The 21,040-nt window shown below is 46.2% G+C and overlaps 3 protein-coding genes across 3 annotated transcripts; 1 reads left to right on the top strand and 2 right to left on the bottom strand.

The window, feature by feature from the left end:
* Nucleotides 1-7,884: 7,884 nt before the first annotated feature.
* Nucleotides 7,885-8,225, bottom strand: N7471_013467 (uncharacterized protein; the record flags this gene model as incomplete). The annotated part of the gene is made up of 2 exons (XM_057286186.1): nucleotides 7,885-7,931; nucleotides 8,012-8,225. 2 exons carry the CDS (start codon nucleotides 8,223-8,225, stop codon nucleotides 7,885-7,887), a joined length of 261 nt encoding a protein of 86 aa, XP_057129511.1.
* Nucleotides 8,226-8,621: 396 nt separating this feature from the next.
* Nucleotides 8,622-9,345, top strand: N7471_013468 (uncharacterized protein; the record flags this gene model as incomplete). The annotated part of the gene is made up of 5 exons (XM_057286187.1): nucleotides 8,622-8,678; nucleotides 8,737-8,787; nucleotides 8,841-8,897; nucleotides 8,946-9,110; nucleotides 9,163-9,345. The coding sequence occupies 5 exons, from the start codon at nucleotides 8,622-8,624 to the stop codon at nucleotides 9,343-9,345; spliced, it is 513 nt and encodes a 170-aa protein (XP_057129512.1).
* A 9,885-nt stretch (nucleotides 9,346-19,230) lies between these two features.
* On the bottom strand, nucleotides 19,231-19,735 carry N7471_013469 (uncharacterized protein; the record flags this gene model as incomplete). The annotated part of the gene is made up of 3 exons (XM_057286188.1): nucleotides 19,231-19,308; nucleotides 19,373-19,676; nucleotides 19,725-19,735. 3 exons carry the CDS (start codon nucleotides 19,733-19,735, stop codon nucleotides 19,231-19,233), a joined length of 393 nt encoding a protein of 130 aa, XP_057129513.1.
* Between the last annotated feature and the right edge of the window lie 1,305 nt (nucleotides 19,736-21,040).

Below are 21,040 nucleotides of genomic sequence, written 5' to 3' on the forward strand. Positions count from 1 at the left end.
AACATTTTGTTTGCTAAAACATCGGCGACGGCTTGAATCTAGATGAGCCTTATTGTCAAAATGTAGCGCATATCACCGGAGGTACGCACGCCATACAATGCACGACAAATAGAATATTCGGTGCGCTCTCAGCGCATATCGGTGATCCGTCGCGTGTTGTCTAGTTAAGCTTAGACCTCGCTCGCTACAGAGTGCATACCAATGGCTAATGATTGACTGCCATGAGTGTCTAGTGTAATCTCAATTCCTTCTGTTTGCAACGAACTCAATGTCTGTATTGCTCCAGCGATACCCACTCTCTTTTGCACTAGCTCATCATGCAAGTTCTTATTGTGCGACTCAAGAACTTGAATATCGTGGCGAAGTTCATTGGCCTCAGTCCGGAGCGTATGACTTTCGCGAAGACAGTCATCCAGTCGAGAACGAGTGCGTCCTAATTCCTCTTCTATGCGGATGTTGGTAGCCTTGAACTCGCAAATTTCCGCCGTGAAAGAACCATCCACTATTCCTTCACTAAAATCATGTGCCTTTATGCTCCGTCAGAAGGGCTATATTGAAGAGACACCTGGCAAGGGACTCACCTCGTTTGGAAGGCTGCTAGTATTGGACTGCGAGGTATCCAAGGACTGCGGGTTGACAGCTTCGAGTGAGCGACCGAGCTTTCTGCAAATCAACTGGTAAAGTCTGGGCGAGCCACTACTTAGACTTGGCTTGAGCAAATCGGCATTCGTTCCCGTGACGGACCAAGCGTATCCATCTTCAGGCCGCGGTTGAAGGCGGACTCTTTCGGGAGCGACGACAAGGTGGAGTCGGTCATCTACGAGTATTAGCCAGATAGGTAAGCAAGAGAGGATCACAAATACATATATGAGCCGCTAGGGCTTCTCGACATTGTTTTCTCAGTTTGAAGCGCTTTTCATTGCTGCTTTTAGACATTGTAGTGTACGTTTGGTATCTACGAATTAAGGGAGAGATTCCGCAGGTATTTATGTTTAAGCAACCGACTTCTTGCACCAAAGACTAGCTCGGTGTAGGATCGATGATTCGTTCTTTGCTCAGGCCATGGGTAGGGCGCCCCACTTTCCGAGTTGTCGATCTCAACTGGATGAGATCAAAGTTTATGATGAAACCTGGATTAGTTGAGAATCGGTTGAAAGTCCAGTAAGCCTTTCACTTACTGAGGTATCATGAGTATACACGTGAACAAAACACAAAAATCGCGACCCTCAATTCCTGCTAAGCATTGCTTTCATAGCGATTTGGTAGCAAAACACCGGAATCTATTTGGTTGGGTCCTCTTCACGCTGCCACGCATTTCTGCCTTCCAAGGTGCCGGCGGAACCCATAGTGACTTGATGGAGGATTAAAAACTGATGCCACTAAGCAGACTGTAGGGCTCGCTAACAGAATTCTCAAAAGATTCAGCAAGACATTTGGAATATATATAATGGGCAGGGTCGGGTTGACTCCATGTTTCCCTTGCACCTGTCAGCTCAAATGGCAATGACTGCAACAGCTCGCCGGCTGCGCCACCAAAAACTAGCAAGCGACTGCGACCTGGCGCCATTCCTATGTGACTCCTCCAAGCTCCCACTATCAAAGATGACCACTCGCCATGATCCAAATGCCGGTCGCAACATTCGCGCTGACTCGCCGAGCCCACCTTCTTCGCGGCGAGCCAACAAAATCCTTCAAGTGAGGATTCATCTTCGATCCCATAGCTCACATGTTACGCTCCTAGCGGGACAGCCTGGCAAATCCCAAAGAACGGGTGCCAAAAATGGCCCGCGCCAAGAGCGAGCGGTTTCCGAGCGAGAGGCAACTCGACTAGATTGGATGCGACGACTTCGTCCCAAGCCCCATAGACGTTGCTAGGTCAGACAGATACAGGGCACACACGAGGACCCGAAGTGTAGCATGTCGCAATCCCTAGTTTCGTCCGTGTATCGTTAAATATATGAAAATCTCTTGCAAGAAAATGAGTATGAAATAGGTCTACCGTGCACGATAGGTCAGCCTATCAAAATGGACTCTCTATGTAGGAGCTTACTCTGCTAGGCATTCTATCGATTGGTATACAGGGAGGATCGAAATTGGATTCACTATCTCGTTCTCTTTGATTGTTTCGCGAACACTATTTTTTAGTGACGCTAGTCCTAATGCAGTTAGTCGAAGACAGGCTTGATCATAGCCCTTTTCCTATTCGACAGTTCACGATGATCTAGGCCAGGTGTAGACTGAAGTGGGTCTGGCCAAGATTCAAGAAGAACTAAAAAGAATAAAGTGGTGGAAGTCATTTCGAGCGGACCTGTACATTAAAATGTCAGCCGGTAAGAGGATCGTTGCTCTGCTTTTGTAGTTCATTTGTAGACAGTTGCATGTGGAAAAATGAAACGTCTCGGAGATTGGGGACACCAAGTTGTCAAAATAAGTACATTGCGATCTAAATGCATGATTCTGAGAGAGTATACATGTATTTACAACTTGATTAAGAAGGGATCACACTATATATAATCAAGCGACTTCAAGCAGTAAGCACTCTATAGCATATCTCCCGAGTTCATGGACAATCAGATTGTAATTTGCTCTAGCTAATGAGAAGGCTGGATTTAAATTATCCTCCAGTCTCCTTGGCGAATTTCTTTGCATTTAGGAGGGAAACCGTATGATTCTGGTTTAAAAGCCTTGCCTGAGTCACCCTGCCCATGGCGTCGACATGGCGTAATTCATTTGGAGGTACCCAAAGGTACATCTCCGTGGCTCACTTGGTTAACTGCAAAGAAGATACCAAGGCAAGGACCAGTTCGATCTGCTGAGTGTCAGTGTTGTTGGCAATATGGGAATGATTGTGATTACCTCTAGTGCAAATATCCATGTTTTACCTAACATGCCTATAATGGCAACCACAAGCAAAAGAAGTGCTACTATAGAGAAGTAACACGAGATAAACCGTAGCTGAGCTTGGCCTAGAGTTGACTGTCGAAACAACCACCAATACCATGCAGCTATACCGAGGTAGTCCATAGAGAGAATAAAGAGGCCGCCCAGATGAACAGAGCTCAGGACAAAAGTTCCAACGAGAGAGAATGCCACTTTAGCCAGGGTGGAAAGTGCAGCAAAAGAAGGATACATGGTGCGCAGTAATCGAGGCGTGTTTAGGTATTTCCGCTGCTGGAAGATTATAGGGAGGTACTATGGCGTGGTTAGCCTAAAAAGAGACCCACTATAATCGAGTTCCATGTACTGTCGACCTACTGCATATAGTGGTGGGAAGATCGAAGTAACCCAGAAGAGCACTTCACCCCATGCTGGAAACCTGTTGCTCCAGAACAATCCAGTGAGAAGAGCGAAGAAAATACAAGGCAAGGCACACAAAGCTAAATCGGTTTTGTGCCATGGCCAATTTAAGGGAAACCGATACGAAATAAATAGTCTTCCAAGGCTGAGAACAAGAAGAATGGTCACTAAAACGGACTTGACGATGTTTTCTGAAATCATGCCCATGATTGATTGCAGCCGATATGCTTTTTGAATGAGAACTCGAGACTTATATACTCAATTAGAGGCATATTGCCCATTTAATACTGTATAACTCCCAGGAGCTCTTCATCTTATTCTAGGACCTCCTTGACGGACAGCATACTCAATTTCCTGCTTATAAGAAACATCTTTCCGCAACCTTGAGGTACTAAAGACAAAGTGAGGACCCTCAGTTGAGGCTCCGCGGCAACATTCTTGCTCTTTCTTTGTGCGGACACAAGAATAGACTCCGTGTTGAAAGCCTGGAGTATAGTCTCTAGTCCAATTCATATCGTGCTTAATCAAGCGGACAAAAGCAAATGACCATCTGCATTTGGCTTTGTCAGGGATAGGGTGCAGCCAGACAACGTTTCAGAGTGGCCAATCACTGTTACAGCATCGTCCTGTCCAGCAGATATCGAAGCAATGCAGCAAGTTGGTGAATATCTAAATACCTAACTCTACCGCTGGAGATCACTGTGATTTTCCCAGGTCTCAGCCCCCAAATCCTCAAGAAAACAGTGTGTGTTGGCTACAATATGCCTGGAATCCTCCCGAGGTTCTGATGAAACAGCCTCTCATCCTTGAAGATGGCTGATTAATAATATACAGTATACGGAGTCTTGGATGAACATAACCCAAATAATGAATTCATATAACCTCGATTATCCTTATCAGTTCCAGCAGCCAACGGTTGCCTGTCCTGGGCGAACTCTCATTGCCCTATAATCATTGTTTCTTTTGGCCGAAAACTTTACTTGCACCTTTGCTGTCATCGCTAATTTAGGCTCCAGAGGATATCGCTTGTACTGGGACAACGGAGATGCTTTTGCTCATGATCCATGTTTAGATTGGCGTTCCATCATTGGCATAAGTCAATACGCGTCTCGTTTTCAAAGGGCCTGGGATCGGAAAATGCAGAGGCAGGGGTTATAAACTCCACTCACCGTCATGATAGTGTGCTTTGGGACCCGTCGCAACACCATGGAATGCGGCAAAATGGATAGCTACATCACTAAAGCCTCAAAAGAAAGTGAAATACGCTCTGCTCATTATCTTAACAATTCCTTGTTCTTACTGACGGACCAGAGAGCCTCTATGTTGTGTAAGCCGATGAATATTTGTTCCAATAGCGCGAGAAATAACCAAACCCTGTAATAGTTTTAAGACTGTTTTCCCTCATCTCTCTTACATCTCAATAGTTTTCAGGCAACTGGCTATAGGGTATTGTTAATTATATTCCCTGATCTACAGTCTGCGATATGCAAAAAAGCGTCGATGGACATGGCGGAAATGACTCTGCTATCTCAGGTCTGGTTTCAACCTGCTCCAAAAGTAGATTTTCTTAGATTGTTCACGGTTTTGCCTGCTTCTAGAATGCATGCAAAACCGCCAAACTAAGAAACAAAGGTAAATGACATAAGGAATAAGCAAAAGACAAATTGACAACAGTATCATCAACATGGAGCAAACATCCCATGTGGTGGTTAAGTCACGCAGGTGAAGGTCAATGGTTGATCCAGACAAAACACTGGCAATAACCCCTACATCAGACAACAGAAAATAGGGTATTACAAGTGTTGGCCTTTCAGTTCCGCTCTTGCTCATGACTACTCCGCTGCTCGCCATCAAGACATGTAAGGAATTGCTACCTGCATGACCGCTTTGGAATACTCCACGAGACTGTATGTCAAGACCAAGTACATGCCGTGGAGACTAGGCTGCCAAGTCTGGACCATTCCAATTCTCTCAAGAGGGCGCAAAGCGTAGAGAGAACAGCCAAATAGGTTGATGAGCACCAGTCGGCCGAATGCAGCGGCCAGTGGAGAGGGAGCGTGGAGCGGCTCGGCCAATGCGTGAATGGTTGGTACCAAGGCCAACAGGCCCACAGAAGCAAATTGGACGGACAATCGACTAGAAAATGCTCCCGTGTCCATATCTTAGAGATAACCATCCGAGAGGCTTCCAACAGCGATCATGGTAAAAGCCGACGCGTATCCAAGCTGTAGCAATGGTTGGGCTGGAAAGAGAAAAGCGATCGTCGGAAGTGCTGCGGTCCATACTAGGAACAGACCTACAAGCCACATTGAATCTTGCTCTTTTCTCGGTTCTTCCTTTTGAAATGCACTGAAGCCATTCTGGAAGACAACACACAGATACCACAGGGCAATGCCTCCACCAAACGCGATCACTGTTAGAGCGTATGGGATTGACTCTTGAGATGCAGGAAAATGAAAAACCAGGAACATCAATAGATAAATGACAAAGTAGGAAAACCCGAGCATGCCTATTATGGCACCGATGGCGTAGTTGCGCAGGTTTCAATAATCGAGAGTGTCCATTTTGTAAAGTCAAAGTATATTTACTGGCCGTCTTGGGCAGCATTATTCGGAAGAGCGTGTGGTTTTATAGACAAATGTGGAGCTCAGACTGTACTCATTGACCGGGTAACTAGGTGTTTCCTATGGCACATGAAGAGTTGAGTTAACGCTTTGTGCGGTGTTGATCACCAGAACGGTGAAGTGAGAACCATCACATTTATAATGACCACCTCAAAGGTTAGAGTAGAGCCTTAGAAAAGAGCAGGTTTACGTTGAATTATCAATGGGTGTTTTTGGTCTCAACGGCATCCAAAGTGTCCTCCTTCTATTTGTGTAATCGATGTTCCTCATTATGCAAAGGCAGGGCCTGAGAGTCAAATGTGATCCTTCTTTCTCCCGTGGATGATAGCGCCTCAAGCAAATGAACACAATGGAAGACATTGTACAGATTGTACGTCAGATCGGTCAACAGCAAGCACAGAATGCTTATTACCGGGATTGTTATGCTCTCTTCAAGCTACTCCAAGACCTCACAGAACATACTTTAAACGAACTACAAAATCTTTACAAATCCGGCACCCAGCGCTCGACCAACTCTGTCCATCAACTTCTCCGGAATTTCCAGAACACAATCTGCAACCTGGTTGAAAGAGCTTGCGAAGCCCAAGCGGAATGCGAGGAGTTTTGTTCAGTGAATGCATCATTCTCAGCGCGTGATGTCTTCGATCCCATCAGAAGGATGCACACCGACCCACAAGCCTGATCGCAGGGCAGAAGATGACCATGAAACTGCTAGACTAGCATCGTAGCCCGGGAAGATGGGCGAACAATTTTGGCCACTCTACTTGAGTGATATTCTCAGAGGCCGAATTTCCGTGATTCTATGTATTCGCGTGAAGACAACAATAATGTATCCAAAGTACCACAGCAGTTCGCACCAAAAGGCAATACACCATATAGAAGCTCACCAACACAAGTTCTCATGAATCAGACACAGCGATCAAAAGCTTTCAGTTACCCCAGAATGTGCACCATAGAAGCAACAATGCCTCAATCCACCAACTGATATGGTCCATAGAGATAATTTCCCACTTCTCGGCCAAGGCTTGGCAATTAGATGCAACAGCAGAAAAGATGGACCATCCATATGGTTGAACTGCCAATAGAAAAGAACTCGAAGTATTTATCCTGGCAAAGATTAAGTTGAAGTAGGCAAACTTGTACATGTAGTATCTACTAATATAATGTTTATGGATAAGTTGTACTGCACTTCTTGATTAGTGAGATGAATTGTGGTTTGCTTTCAGCAGGATGTCCATTGGAAATGAGCTTGATAGAGGTTCGGCACTGATTTTAGTTATTTTATATGTTACTGTCTAACACATTAAAGAGTAAGTTCCCATAGCCCCACGAATATCAATGACTTCACCTTTTTTCTGATTTCTATATTCTTCTTACATTCAATACATAGCGTGATACTTCCAGTTTGCACTCCTGGCAATACCAAGGGTTCTATACCGCATGATGAAATGAGGGCCAAGTCACTTGGTTTGCAATTTGACAAGTGCAGTCTTGCTTCCTTTATTTCAATGGACTAGGGTACACTCCGCTGACGTAAATGCCCTTGTTGACCCAGAGGCGCAGTGGCAAAGACCGCCTGCGAGTTGGTCCGCCTCTCTAATAATGTGGTTAGATAACATAGCTTGCTTAGCATACCAAATAATCACTTACTTGATGAGGCAGGTATTCAGGTCGAGTTCCCCAGAACCCTTTGGCGGGGGAGTTGTGGTAGGGCCAGGTGTCTCGCTAGGTGCGCTTGTGGATGTCGAGATGCTCGCAGAGGTTGATGTATTCTTGTCCGGGGGCTCGAAGCTAGAGGTCGCAATCTGAGTAACAGACACAGTACTCTCGGTACTGATGCTTGTCTGTGACTGAGTGCCTTCGGGGTTCGTAGTCTCTTTATTCTGTGGAGGCGATTGACATGAACAAGTGCCCTGCTGTTGAGAGGGAACCTCATCACTAGTTGCCCTTTCTGCATGTTGCTTCACCGTAGCCATCGGAGGAATTTGACCTTCCAGGGAGACGACAATACTATGGCAATCAATGGAAGAACCATTAACACCTGTGAATATTAGCAGTCAGGTATAATGCGAGGGTAGTATGATACCTACATCTACTGAATGCGCTTTCCATCTCAGCCTCGCAGTCAATCGACAAGGAAACTGATTGTGGGTGTCCAGAACTTGAAAGCGTGGCATTCAAGCTTCCACCCATAAATTGGTTCCACGTGATGACTGCATCACAGGTGGATTGAATGAGTGGTCCAAGATCAAGGGCTTGAACTTGACCGAGGATAGCAATGAGTGTGAGCAGAGACCTAAACATGATCAGTGAATTTAGGTATCCGAAGACCTAGCTTTGGCGGGTGGTGGTGCGAAGCGCTTTTATATCACCAAGGCTCGATGAGCATATTTGTGAGGTGCCGATTTACATAGGTGTGGCGACTCACAAAAGGAAAAGAAAAGAAAAGAACGGTGAGTGACGCATAATTAAGCTTGAATCACTGGCATCAAAGAAATGCCAGTGACACTGGATATTGATGTCAGTATAAGGAACCAACTTTCAGTTTTGGGACGGCACATTGATGCCGGTATAGCCTCAATTTAAGATTCCCTGCGCGTGTGGAGCTATAACGGTCGAAGTCTACCATTTCCAAGAGATATAAAGTACCCTCACTCCCGCTCCCTACGTTACGGACTGTGTCTGTTTTCCATTAACGTTATGAAGGTCGGCATAAATTTCGCTAGCATTGTGTTGCTGCGTTTCGCCGTTCTAGTCGTGAGTGGCTGTACATTCGCCCTGCATCATGCGGTTCACATATACTCACTTTCGATAGGTCGCAAGGCCCAACGATAAACCGGTCCACACAGCAACATCCACCCACCCAGTGCGATCCCCGCAAAGCGCATCATAGAAAAACACCTGCTGACGTATTTCTAGTATCACTCTTCGCCAACATTTCCAGTGCCGAGCCCCCCGTACGAAATGATCATAGAGGTCGGTCTCCATACTTGACCTTTGGCAAGTATCTAATGATCGTAACAGAAAACTCCGGCTTGTGTATATTCGCACGGGATTGCCTATATGGACGCTACAACGGAGAACATTGACCACTTGAGCAAAGTCAGCGATATCTCGTGCGATGTCGATGCTGGCAATTGCCATCGTCTCTCCCATGCCAACCTATCCGGTATATTTCTTTGCAACTATGTAAGTGCTCCAAACTTCAAGGCATGTAGGGCTCCGTACTGACGACACTCAGAGCCTGGAGCGCATCTCAACAAACTGTGGAAACCTTGTGCCCCTGGCGACAAAAGTTCAACAAACATGCCAGGTAGACAACTTTTACACCTTTGGAATTATCGGAGGCTCTTCTCGAAACGCGAGTGACTCGATTGACTTTCACTTGATAGTTGCGGGCGAATCCATGGGATATCCTATGTAGTAGTTAAGAACCCCTCGATTTCGCCACTGAGTCGGATTGTTGTTCGAGGTGGACCAATTGGGCTGCGACCGGAATGTAGCATGGAGCTGATCTTCCACGTTTTTGTATGTAGAATCTTATAAAACTTTCAATGGGGGAGCTTTTTTTCCTAAAGCTCATGCGTTGGTAATGATCTTACTATAATACGTCAAATGCTGTCGCTAGGGAAAAAGAAAGATTCTTTAGAATATTTGAAACAGCATACGCCACGTTGCTGTGTAAAACCGTTAGAAAACAGTATCAGCCGTAATTCAATCATTCTTCGGTCTATTTCAATGTAAAAAAATTCTATAGTTTACTATATCACCCATGCAATGATACCTCGACAGCACTTCCGACCAAAATAACCAAAAAACAAAACAATGTCACGCACGTAGGCAAGGGAATTGGTCAATTAACAGAGCGATCAACCCCGGAATATTCACCCTATTTCCATCAATTGGCTCCTCATTCCATTTCTGGAGATAATACTGGACCAAAAAAGATCCAACTAGATACATCCGGCCTGGGGAGAACTCATTTTCAGTCAGCTCCTGCTTGCACAGAGTTGTCCTTGCTGAGCCATCTCGCGATGATGTCCATTCTTCGAGCTCTGCTTGTAAGAATGACAAGTGTGCACGAAGACGCGAAATCCGTCTTGAATTACGTTGAACAGCTCGACCCAGTCGCTTCAATTTGGGCCAGCCTCGTCTCTTCAAAGTTTCAATTTTGGTCGAGATTTGACTCGTATCTAGCAAATTCACTAATGGTAGCCGAGATTGCTTGATAGGGAACGTTCTCTTATAATTTCCCTTCTTTCCCTGCAGAGCTTGTGCAGACTGTGTTTGAGCCAACAGATTCGATGCAAGGGTCATCGGGGTAAATGCTTGATCCAAAGGGGGACGGTGAATTTTGGGAATTGTCGCCGTCAATGTTCCAACTGACCGCTCCACTTCATTCTCGACGGCAGTGATACGATGCTCTGGGGAGGTGCCCGAAAAGAGTAAAACCAGCAGGATCATGCAACTGACGCAGCATTCATCGGAGATTTGATCTCCCCCATTTGACCGCTTTTTTGTTTGTAAAATTTTGCCGGGACTTTGGCTAATCAATTGATTTCCAGAAGCCATGACCTGCCGGCACAGATACCGTGTGCACCCGCTTGCGTCGTGTGTGTGTTGAAGCTGAGCTCGAGCGTGGCGTAACGTGGGTGTGCTGACCTTAGTTCGCGGGGCTAGCAACCTTAAATAGTCACTAAATATGATATAATAATTGACACGACGTTTTGAAATTCGCAGTACATTATAATGCCACCCCGGTCAGCATTGTCGATTTTTGAGGCTATTTGTATAGTTGTGGGCCCATTAAAATCAACGGGATGAATATTTTTCTGGTAGGCAGCAGAATTGGAGGCTGTGTAGCCTCGCTATGAGAATGGCAATATTCATACCAGCCCGACGCCAAAATCTAGAAAACGTAGCGTGCATGCTCAAAGCACGACCGAGCTAACATTGATTTCACCTTCACCACCTTCACCACCTTCATTACCACTAGCTGCATTGCCACTCAGTTAGGCACTGTCCACGTCATAATCCCACGATCATTGTCCTGAAACCTAAATAGGGACCCGTCCTAGACTGAAAGTGATTTTCATCTCATATATATTGAACTTAGAATTTACCACTAAACTGTATGTCCCACACTCGGGTTGGAGAAATAGGGGGTCTCGAATTGAAATCTGGCCCTGATCTATCAATAACAACTCCTAGAGGGTTATTACGGGGGGATTAAGCACAGTAAAAGGGTTTAATGTGAGTCAGTGGCAATGCGATGCGAATTCAAGTATCATTTGAAAAATGCGATACTTCAGCTGTCCTAGGTAGGATTTTCGCACTTTTTTCCGGGGTATCTACCACTAGTTGCGAGGGAAGGATAGGGGTCGAACCCCCAGCATGCCTATGGAAATGATGGAGGATAAAGCAGTGTATAATAAAGACCCCAATTAAAGCAAGACAGCCTCCGAGAACGCTGCAGAGTATCAATAGCGCGCCCTGCTTTGAAACCCTTGCCGATAGATTACTGCCATAGACTGCTGTATCATGCCATTCACGATCTGAGGTTTTTGTGGCTGATGTTGGAAACGTCTGGTAAATAGTTTGAGAGCTAGCCGCCGTTCCTGTCAATGTCCTCGACAAAGTTTGGCTTTCATCACTCGGGGCCTGAGATAAGTGATGCCCCGTCGTCCCAGTAATACGATCAGCAGCGCCAGACCACTGGGTTCCTGAAAGTCTGTCGCTTTGTAAAAACCTGCTCTGTCCAGTCCCTCCGGCCTCGGAATCTTGGGTATGTTCCTGGCTCGTCGAATGATGCAGGGATACCACGTAAGATTTAGATGAATAATCAGAGTGCAATGTATCCAAACTAGCCAAGTCTTGCTGAAAGGTACGATCGAATGCAGTCGGCGAAAGGGTGGTTTTGCTAATGACGTTCTGAAGCAAGTCGGTAACGTCGCTCATTGAATCCTCGTTCGGTAAGAGGCTATGGTCATCAAAGCCAGTGCTGGTATATTGTCCTCTTATGGCACCAGTTGATGTATCTACCTCGGCAGCTCCTCCATTGTGGTCGCGTTCCATCGTAAGTTCAACATCAAGGGTGCTGATTGGAGAGCTGGGGTATAATAGCAAATCATCACAGTATAATGGTCGTTTGAAGGCTGGCAAAGGAAATTGTTTCGAGACTGGTGTTACGTGAAGCCTTGATTTCTCCTCAGGTAATCCCTGGCTTGTCCGAGAACCAGTGACTTGAGTGTACGTAGGCTTCCGTGAAACCAACATCGGCTGTGTGCCCATACCTGTCAGCGATGGTGTTAAGGCAATATCTCGTCTCTAAAGCCCGTGGGCAAGATGCAAATAATGGGGATAGAGGCATGCACGATACATACGACTGCTGAGCGATAGCTGTTTCTTTCCATTGCAAGTTGCTTCACAGACTGAATGTGGATTAATCAAGCACCGGAAGACTAGAGTGTGTCTCCCCCGAGACACTCACGTTCCTGGGATCCTATTCGACCCCAGGATTCATGGCGTGGTTCCCAGGCACGCTATTGATTGCTGTCAGAGATGAAGCATATATAGTAGCTTGGGTGTTTGGTCGCTGACCAAACATTGTGCCTTTTTGGCCAGATGGCGTAGTGGTAAAACCCAAGCATCCATGAACCGTCACACTCCCGGAGTGAACATACGGGCATGGCTTCTCTATCAAGGTAGGGAAGATAATCTTGGTATGTATAGACTCATCTCATCTACAATGTAGTGCGTTCAGTCTGTGTTGGAATCAGCCCAATGCTACGGAATCTTTATCCACTGGAAACGGAGCATCTAGCTAGCCAATGATATCTCGCATTTGCCATCCTTGTTTTGGGCACCTATAGTGGTGAAAACATGAGGGTCAACGGGCAAGAGAGTATTTGCAGCGTGTGATTAAACAATTGATTATCTCGGAAATCAGACTATTAATTCGTTCATCTTCTTTTCAAACACAAAGAAGACAATTTACTTCGCACTAATATATGGCTCAAAGCCCCTTCAAGGCTGTTCACTAGCAACCCGAAAGTGAAGGGAGATAGGGCAATTACCCCGCATCTCCGGCCAGTCACAATAAACAAAAGGCATCTACCCACTGATGAGGCGAAATTCTATCCAATTAGGTGTATAGGCCTGGTGAGCTCATGCATGAATTGGGTCATTGCGATACGCCTCTAATTTGCCCCACAATTGCTTCTCATTGGAAAGATATAAGGACCTCCAAACCCCTCAAGCTTTCTAGCCCATCTGACGTCTTCCAACTCACAAAAATGAGTTATCTTAGCCAACCACAACGAGCTCGGCTGAGGCCGAGGCAGATTGAGAACCACGAATCCCAAAGGCCAGCACCAGACCTCGATTCAACTTATACTGGACAGGATCAGCATACCCATTCCGAATCGCTGAGGCTGGCCCGGCTCTTGTCATTCCTCATTCTGGAATATCCAAAATTAGCTTTCAAGTATGCTCAATTCGGTACTCCACCCTCCGCAGAGAACATCCCACCTAGGCGTCTGACCGCAAGTTCACCAAAAAGTCGGGTTGGGCAGCCACAGCTCTCGAATAATAGTGACCCCGAACTAAATGCTGCAAGCGAAGCGAAAGCAAAGGATATGACGCCAACTACTAGCTCTGAATCAGAGTTTGTCTTTTCAGACGCCGGTGAAGTCGCACATAAAAACCGCAGAAAGTTATTGACAGAAAGGCTTCGTCCATTGCTTGAAGATGGTACAAATGCCTCCGTCTTACTTTGCTGGGGTGAAATATACAGTTGTTCGATTCTGTCAGTTGCGGTCTCTGATCCTGTAGATGAAGTCACCACGTGGGGAGAAATACACCATGCGTGGTATACACACAGAGGTCAATGGAGGAAACATTTGCCTTCCTATGATATCACGCAAGTTGACATAGTCGAGGTCTGTATTCGTATCGCATATGAATAATGTCCTTTTACTGGCACTGACATATTCCCGAAGCTTTCGGTTGTGGGAGAAAACCCAAAAACATCGAGAAGTAAGGCTGAATACATTGGGATGTATACGATGATTGACAACCACGCTGAAAGGAAACGTCTGGAACACATCATAGATGATTACGGGCCACAAGAATTTCAATGCTCATACAATCTATACACAGGAAGGGTCGACTGCCTGGAAAGCTGTGTGTCAACGATCCTAGATCATGTGCAATGTCCAGATGAAAGATTCTTCAACGCGGAGCGGGGTCATTCTCTTCTCAATACCCGCCCTCTGATGAAACTTATTTTCTCCAATCCCAACCTCGCTGCGTCAAATGACTTCCTCAAAGGAAAGGGGATAGTGCACAGCCACGCGTAAGTGATATGTAATGGTTATAGTCAAGCAATTATAGTGAATGGAAAACTAATTACTAAATGACAGGGATGTCCTGGGGAAATTGAATGAATGGCACTGCTCTGAATTAAGAGAGCTCCGATTCCGTGGAATAATTATCAGCGAAGGCTGGAGGATTAGTACACAGCCCATGCTCTTGTCTTTGACAGAGACTATATTGTTGATCATAGTGGTTGCTGCTAAGTTTACATTCTATGATTGGGGCACAGCATGGAATATCGGGTGCTTCTTCGCCACATTGACAACGATTCCATGGATATGGGCCCATGCGGCCGTTTGATAAACCCAAGCAGGCAGGCTCTGTGTCGTTGAAGGTGGATCCTGGTTTGTGACAGCAAGGCGTTCCGTTGTTCAAGTGGTCATGGACAGGGGAGACGGTGCATGGAAAGAGGGCGGATTCTGTCGATACTCAGATTTCCAAATTTTCCAATATAACTGTAGAGGGGACCTGTAGAACCCCGGAATTTGTGTTGAGGTGTTGAGTAGTCGGTCCAGGTGGATAAAGGAGGATGGGCTGGAAATTTGGCTGTCAGAATATATTGAAGGCCAGCTGCAATTATATGGGAAGCTTACCCAGGGGATAGACTGGTTCGGTAGCCGAGGAGCGCCAGCATTAATGGCGGGGTACCTTACCATAAGCTTACCTGGACGTGTAGATGTGCTAAGTGATCTTATCGGTCCTTTTGCGACGTGTCAGTCGCTAATTACTTTCTTTGCCTGCGCAAACCTAGTCTGTGCATCCATCATCGATAGAAAGAGAATATCAGCCCCGAATTCCAGTCGCACATTTTCTTTTCATCTGCAATATTCGTCTTCCATTATCTAAGAAAGCACACACGTCCGTCAAAGTGCTGATCTACTAGTAATCAGTGATATCTCACCTTGCGTCGCGTCGCGCCTTCATTCCCAAATTAATATTGAACTCTAATGCCATTCCCAGCTGAGTCTAGTGTCCGCATGTATGGCCGTGCACTGAAAATCAAACTGTCATCTAATTGGAATGTGGACACTGCAAAGCAAAAACTAAAAATTCTCAGGAAAGAGTCGGCGCCGATCCCGCTGGATTTGGGGAGACCAAATATGTTCCGACGGTTTAGTCTCGGTGATGAGGGGGAGCTGCACCTGTGCAACGTGTCTAATTTACCACACATCGGTTGAGTGACGATGCTCGCTACCGTGGGCCCGGAAACGATCCTGCTTACACAGTCTGGTGATGTCAAGATCAGTGAGGCATCCGCTCAGCTCACATGATGAGAATCTACGAAGACTAACTTTTACTAGTGGGCATCGAGAATAGCTGCCAAATCAATGAATCGGAAATGTATCCTGCGACGATGAAATTACAGGCTAAGACCATTCGGAATGCATTCAAAGCAACCGGTTTAGTCCCATTAGATGCGGAACCAGTGCTATCAAAGCTAAATATTCAGCTTCGATCACCGACACCTATTATTGAACGATCTACAAGCAAATCAAGTATTTATCGCCCAGAAACACCAACAACAATAATATAAGCCCGTCCACACTAATGGCTCTGTCGACCCAAAAATCCATTTCTGCGGCAGCGGAATTCTACTTTGCTTCATTTTTCATATAATTCGGTGCTCTTCATCAACAAGCAATGCAATCACATCATTAGTTTCTCTGTTATCCAACCTCTTTTGTTTTGACACTTCTGCTTTTTGCCATTACTTGCTTGACTCGAGGAAGCAGCTCTCTTCTTTTTTCTTCCTGTTGGACCACATCGGAATTATTCTGCACATATGGGGGACGTCCGTATCGGTCTTGCTCTTAGAGAATTCTGGTAGTGGGAAAATCACTTCAGCCATTCTGGAAATCACACTGGCCGGGATGGTCTGTGCCACCTATTTGATAACCTGGCCAAGGGAGAAGAGACAACGGGTGCTGGTCATTGGAGTGTTTGGAGCATTGGCTTTATGCAGCGTCTCACTCTACAACGCTGTTTTCTCGAGCATGTCTCGATTGACGGCATCTTATATCTTCTTGGCTCTGCTCAATGGCATCGGACGGTGGTTCTACTCACATGGATCTATTCAAATCCTGAATCAAGGTTCACAAAAGTGCTATACTGTGTCGGGGCATGCCTTGATGCACCTTTGCTCCCTGATTGCATCCATATTTCACGCTTCGGTTTTGGTTTCTTCTGTTTGTATCTGACAGACTTGAGCGCCTGATCGCATGAGAACCCGACCCGGTCTGTTCCTTAGAGTCCATAGAAAGCGGTTTGTTGAAATCAGTGATGTCGGCTAGTGATTCGAGTTGCAATATGAGGCTGGTGCAGATCAGGAATCAAGCCGCATCATCGGAAATAACACCTTCACAATATACACGAAGAACGAAATAAGTTAAGACGCATTTTCAGTCTCATATTGTATAACTAGCCACATGTATTCCCCGAGAAATAACAATCAGTCAATGCTCTGGACTGCAACACGTAGGGCTGCGATGACGTCTGCGGGTGAGTCATGGGGACCTGGTTCATTCGAGCCGCGGCATACGCGGTCGCTACAGTAGGGCTGCATTTCGCTTTGTAGCCAATTTAGGAAAGGACCCAAAGTCTTGAATATTTGGTGTGATATACGAACGGGACGGTAGCCTCGCAGTCTGATTGCGCATGTAAGTTGTACCAAAAAAGAAAAGAAAAAGAAGAAAAAGAAAAAAGAAAAAGAAATCGTAGAACGAACAATTGTTTTTATTCCTTCTTCGTTAGAGCGCGACACCATACTAACACCCACGGTATTAGGGAAGTTTGAACGCCATTTCGAGTACATTTTGGATGCATTTAACGTGTAATGTAAGTGATGACTGGGTTCTGACAAAAGAAAAGGGTCTTGGTGAGGAGCATTACAGGAAGTGATATAGTTCGTTTGGAACTTAGCCCGGGCTGAAAAGACGAAATGGACCGAGCACCGAACGGCGGGACCAGCGAAAGATCGCCCGGCTGGCACTTCGACGCGTAGGCATGTAGGGGTGTGACCGTACCTGCTGCGTGCAATGTCCGGACGCGTCCCATGTGACATACCGATATTGAACCATTCTGTGTGGCGTCTCTTTGTAGTTCCACCGCAATACCAGGGTCTGCTTCGTATTGCAGCAGAAACGGAGCGACCAATAGCTTGTGGCATAAGCAGTATCAGCACCGTCTATAGTAGACAATCGAATTATCTCTCCCAAGCTGCATAATCAGTAAATTAGAGCGGAGTTGAGGCAAGAATGGGTGAAGAGCCAGGGGAGGTTGACGGTGGAAATCGAGACCGCACTTTGACAACAAGCTGCAGAGCCCCTTTAGACTCCCCGCCACAGATACAGAGCCTCGAAGCTCATGCTCAGTTATTTTCGGGTCTCCTTGGGTAGTGGTAGGAATGCGAAGAGGATTGCCAGGCGTGCGGGTGTCCCAAGCTGCCTGTGTCGGGCTGGGAGTCAGATTCACGAAATCGGCGAAATTGAACTGCTGACTCGGAGTTCCTAGGCTCGCAAGCATGCCGCCACCTAGTGTGGGTGTCGTTGATGGCAGAGCTGCATACTGACTTGAAGGGATGGAAAAGTCCCTGGGTTCTGTAGTAGCCGTGATTCGCTCAGCTTGGAGTAGGTCGAACGTTGGCCGGAGAGCTGAGTTACGGGAGTCAGTCTGCGGACGTAGGACGCCCCGTTTCAAATTCCAACTCCAAGCCCTTTCCCGAGATCGTGATTGCTAGGTTAGGGCTTTTTCCGACATTTTCTGTTTTAAAAAGCCAAAGTTTGCCATCTCTTTCGGCCCTTATTGCCCTTAAGTTTGCCTATTTGCTCGCAAGCAGGCTGGCCTGGCAACTGGCGACATGGGTTATTGGAGGACGCCCTCTCAATAGAAAAGTTAGTCCAGAATTTCCCCGAAGCCGTCAAGGAGATGTTGCCTGAATCCAGTGCATCCATGCTCGGAAATTCCACGGAATATGAATCAGGCGATGCCTTTTTGCTAGATATCGAACTATCTCGCAAGGAGGAGCTTCTTTTGAACATCGGTTGCCTCCCCCCCCTCTCAGTCATCCAAATTGAACCAGAAAGTTTTCTGGGCTGGTATCGACGAGGCAGCATGTGCGGTACCTGTGGAAGTGCCGGGAATGACCCATTACTTTCCATGTCAAGCATCAGAGGATTGAAATGAGTTCGAGTAGAAGTTATCGAAGATGGAGTTGTGGGTTCAATCGTCTCTTGTAAGCCATGATGGCTGGACTATGTTAGGTTTTTTCACAATCGCACAGTATACAAGGTGTGTCTGGCTTACCAATACAAATGGTATGGACATCCATATCTTCCAGGCGCCAGAGACGGTATAACTAGGCTGTCCTTGCGAGCGGAATCCAAAAGCATTCTCACCTCAGACGAAACATGTGTGCGAGCCAGATGCTGCGCTGTTATCCCGAAACTCGACTTGAGATCCTGTTGGGCTCCATTCTCCACAAGAAAGTGAAATATTTGAACAACATTATCCATCAACTGAATATCAGTTTGACCTAAACCTTCGTGAAGTGCAGTTTTGCCACAAGAGTCGAGCTGGTTTACATTTGCGCCCTGTTCTAGGAGCAAAAGGGCAACTCTTGGACATGCAAAGCGACAAGCAATGTGAAGTACTGTGCTCTGCGTAGATCGAGCAACTATCAATACTCCCGGAGAGGAGCAATCTTTTAGTAGGCCCAGTGCGATTCTGCAATGGCCCTGGGCCAATGCTGGATAAAGCGGTAGGTACCCATCATCATCAAGTAGTGTAGGGTCTGCTCCATTTTCAATAAGAAATGAGACAACATCGTTCTCGCCGCTAGCAGAAGCAAAGTGCAATACCCTCTCACCACGGTGTTCACAGTCCAGCGAGCCCCAACACCAAGGTCCACATCGATGGTTCCGAGAAATGGTTGATTTTAAATTTGGATCTCCGCCGAAGTGAAGTAGAATTGAAACTGTGCGAAGAAGGAAAGAGGACCATTTGGCAACTGTCCCTGTAGTGCGGTAGCGAGGACTCGTAATCCTGGAGAAGTTTCGCCAGGGCAACCTCCTTCTCACCGCAAGGTGCATAGCTCCCATTCCAAAATTGCTCAAGTTGTTAGGAGAAGCTCCCCTTTCCAGGAGATATTCGCAGCTCCTAGGAAGAGCGTAGCTGCTAGCAATCCAAAGTGGCTTGTCAAGATCTCGGTAATTGTCGTGGGGGCTTGCTAATGCTAAGTATAAGGGCTCAAGATCAGGGTAATCGCAAGTCCCTTCATACACATCAGTTCCATACTTGACCAAGGATGTCACAACAACGGGAGCGTCATTAAGGATTGCGTAGTGGAGGTATGTGATTTGCGACTTTTTGAAAGGAATGAATCTATAAATTTAGGTCAGAGTTGAAGCTTGGAAGACTCGGAACACATACCCATTCAACATAGTTCGAAGTTCGTGATGCAGGAGCCATTGGACTAATCTCTGTGAATTTTGATCGACTGCATGTAGGAACGCCAGTGTATATACTAAATCCGGGCGCAACAAGCGGGAACGCCTGGCAAATGCGGTATCGAATAATAGAGCCGAGAGCATCCAATTCAATGAATGATTGCACTTGCTCAAAAAGCTGATTTCCCGGCGCGTGAGAAAGTCAAAAATTTGTATCCAAAGCTCGATTGGTAGATCTGTTGGCTTTGCCATAACCAATATTATGTTTACTGTCGAAAAATGGGAAGAAAGAATGCGGATCAACAGTCGTGGACTCGTGGGAGACAGACAGGGCAGGGAACAAAGAGGCAGCGTGTTCGCGAGTAGAGTTAACCAGTTCAAGGTAGACAGTTTTCTCGGCCCTGTAAGAAAATTTAGTAAAAGTCAAATCCCATTTATATGAGCGAAGGTTGGGGTTATGGTTGCAGTGCCCTTGGTAAAGGGACAGCTGCTATCCCTTGCAGTGCAAAGTACTTAGATGGATGATGTACTGCTACGATAAGTTACGACATACCGGCATATCGATATGTATATCACTTCCTAAAGCCAAACCTAGAGCCCCACAGCCTCCCGTAGCCTGATTACCATTCGCTGTGTTGTGTTGCCCTTGTGGCGCGCGACTTCAAACCGCCGACTCCTCGACGAAGAGCCTCCCATAAGACCTCACACTCTGTGATTCCTGGCTGCCACAAAATTGCAACAGCTTTTCTAAAGCTCTTGGATCTCTTCGCGATCCCTCAGGTTAGTTTGTATACATGGTGATCGAGGGATACACCCAACACCAAATAGCCTCCGTTCTCACGCAGTTCACCGGCGCTCCACCCGAACCAAGCGTACTGTTCCGAATTGGACGATCCACATTCCACATTGTATCTACCGATCAATATTTGATAATAATCGAAATGATGATACAGTGACTGTTCATAAGTTTTAACACCCCCTTTAGCCCCACCCATATACCGCCTTCCTTTATCGCCTATACCGCCTATATAAATTGAACTGGTAGACCTCACTTATCTCAAGTTCATGTCGCTTTTCTGGATGGTTTAATATATTCTCATGAGACGATGGTTAGCCTTGTGTAGAAAATCATTGAAAGCCAGAGATTTTGATATACAACGGTATTGAAGGAAACTTTTGACCGGCAGAATATTATATAATCAAAGTGGTGTGGGGCTGGGGTGTTAAAACTTATGAACAGTCACTGTAGTTGCTGTCAATCTGTAATGTTTCCTAGACATACAACTCCTCGTCTTTTCT

Source organism: Penicillium samsonianum (assembly GCF_028829775.1).
Source record: "Penicillium samsonianum strain IBT 33392 chromosome Unknown utg000009l_segment0_segment0, whole genome shotgun sequence".
Lineage (NCBI taxonomy): Eukaryota > Fungi > Ascomycota > Eurotiomycetes > Eurotiales > Aspergillaceae > Penicillium > Penicillium samsonianum.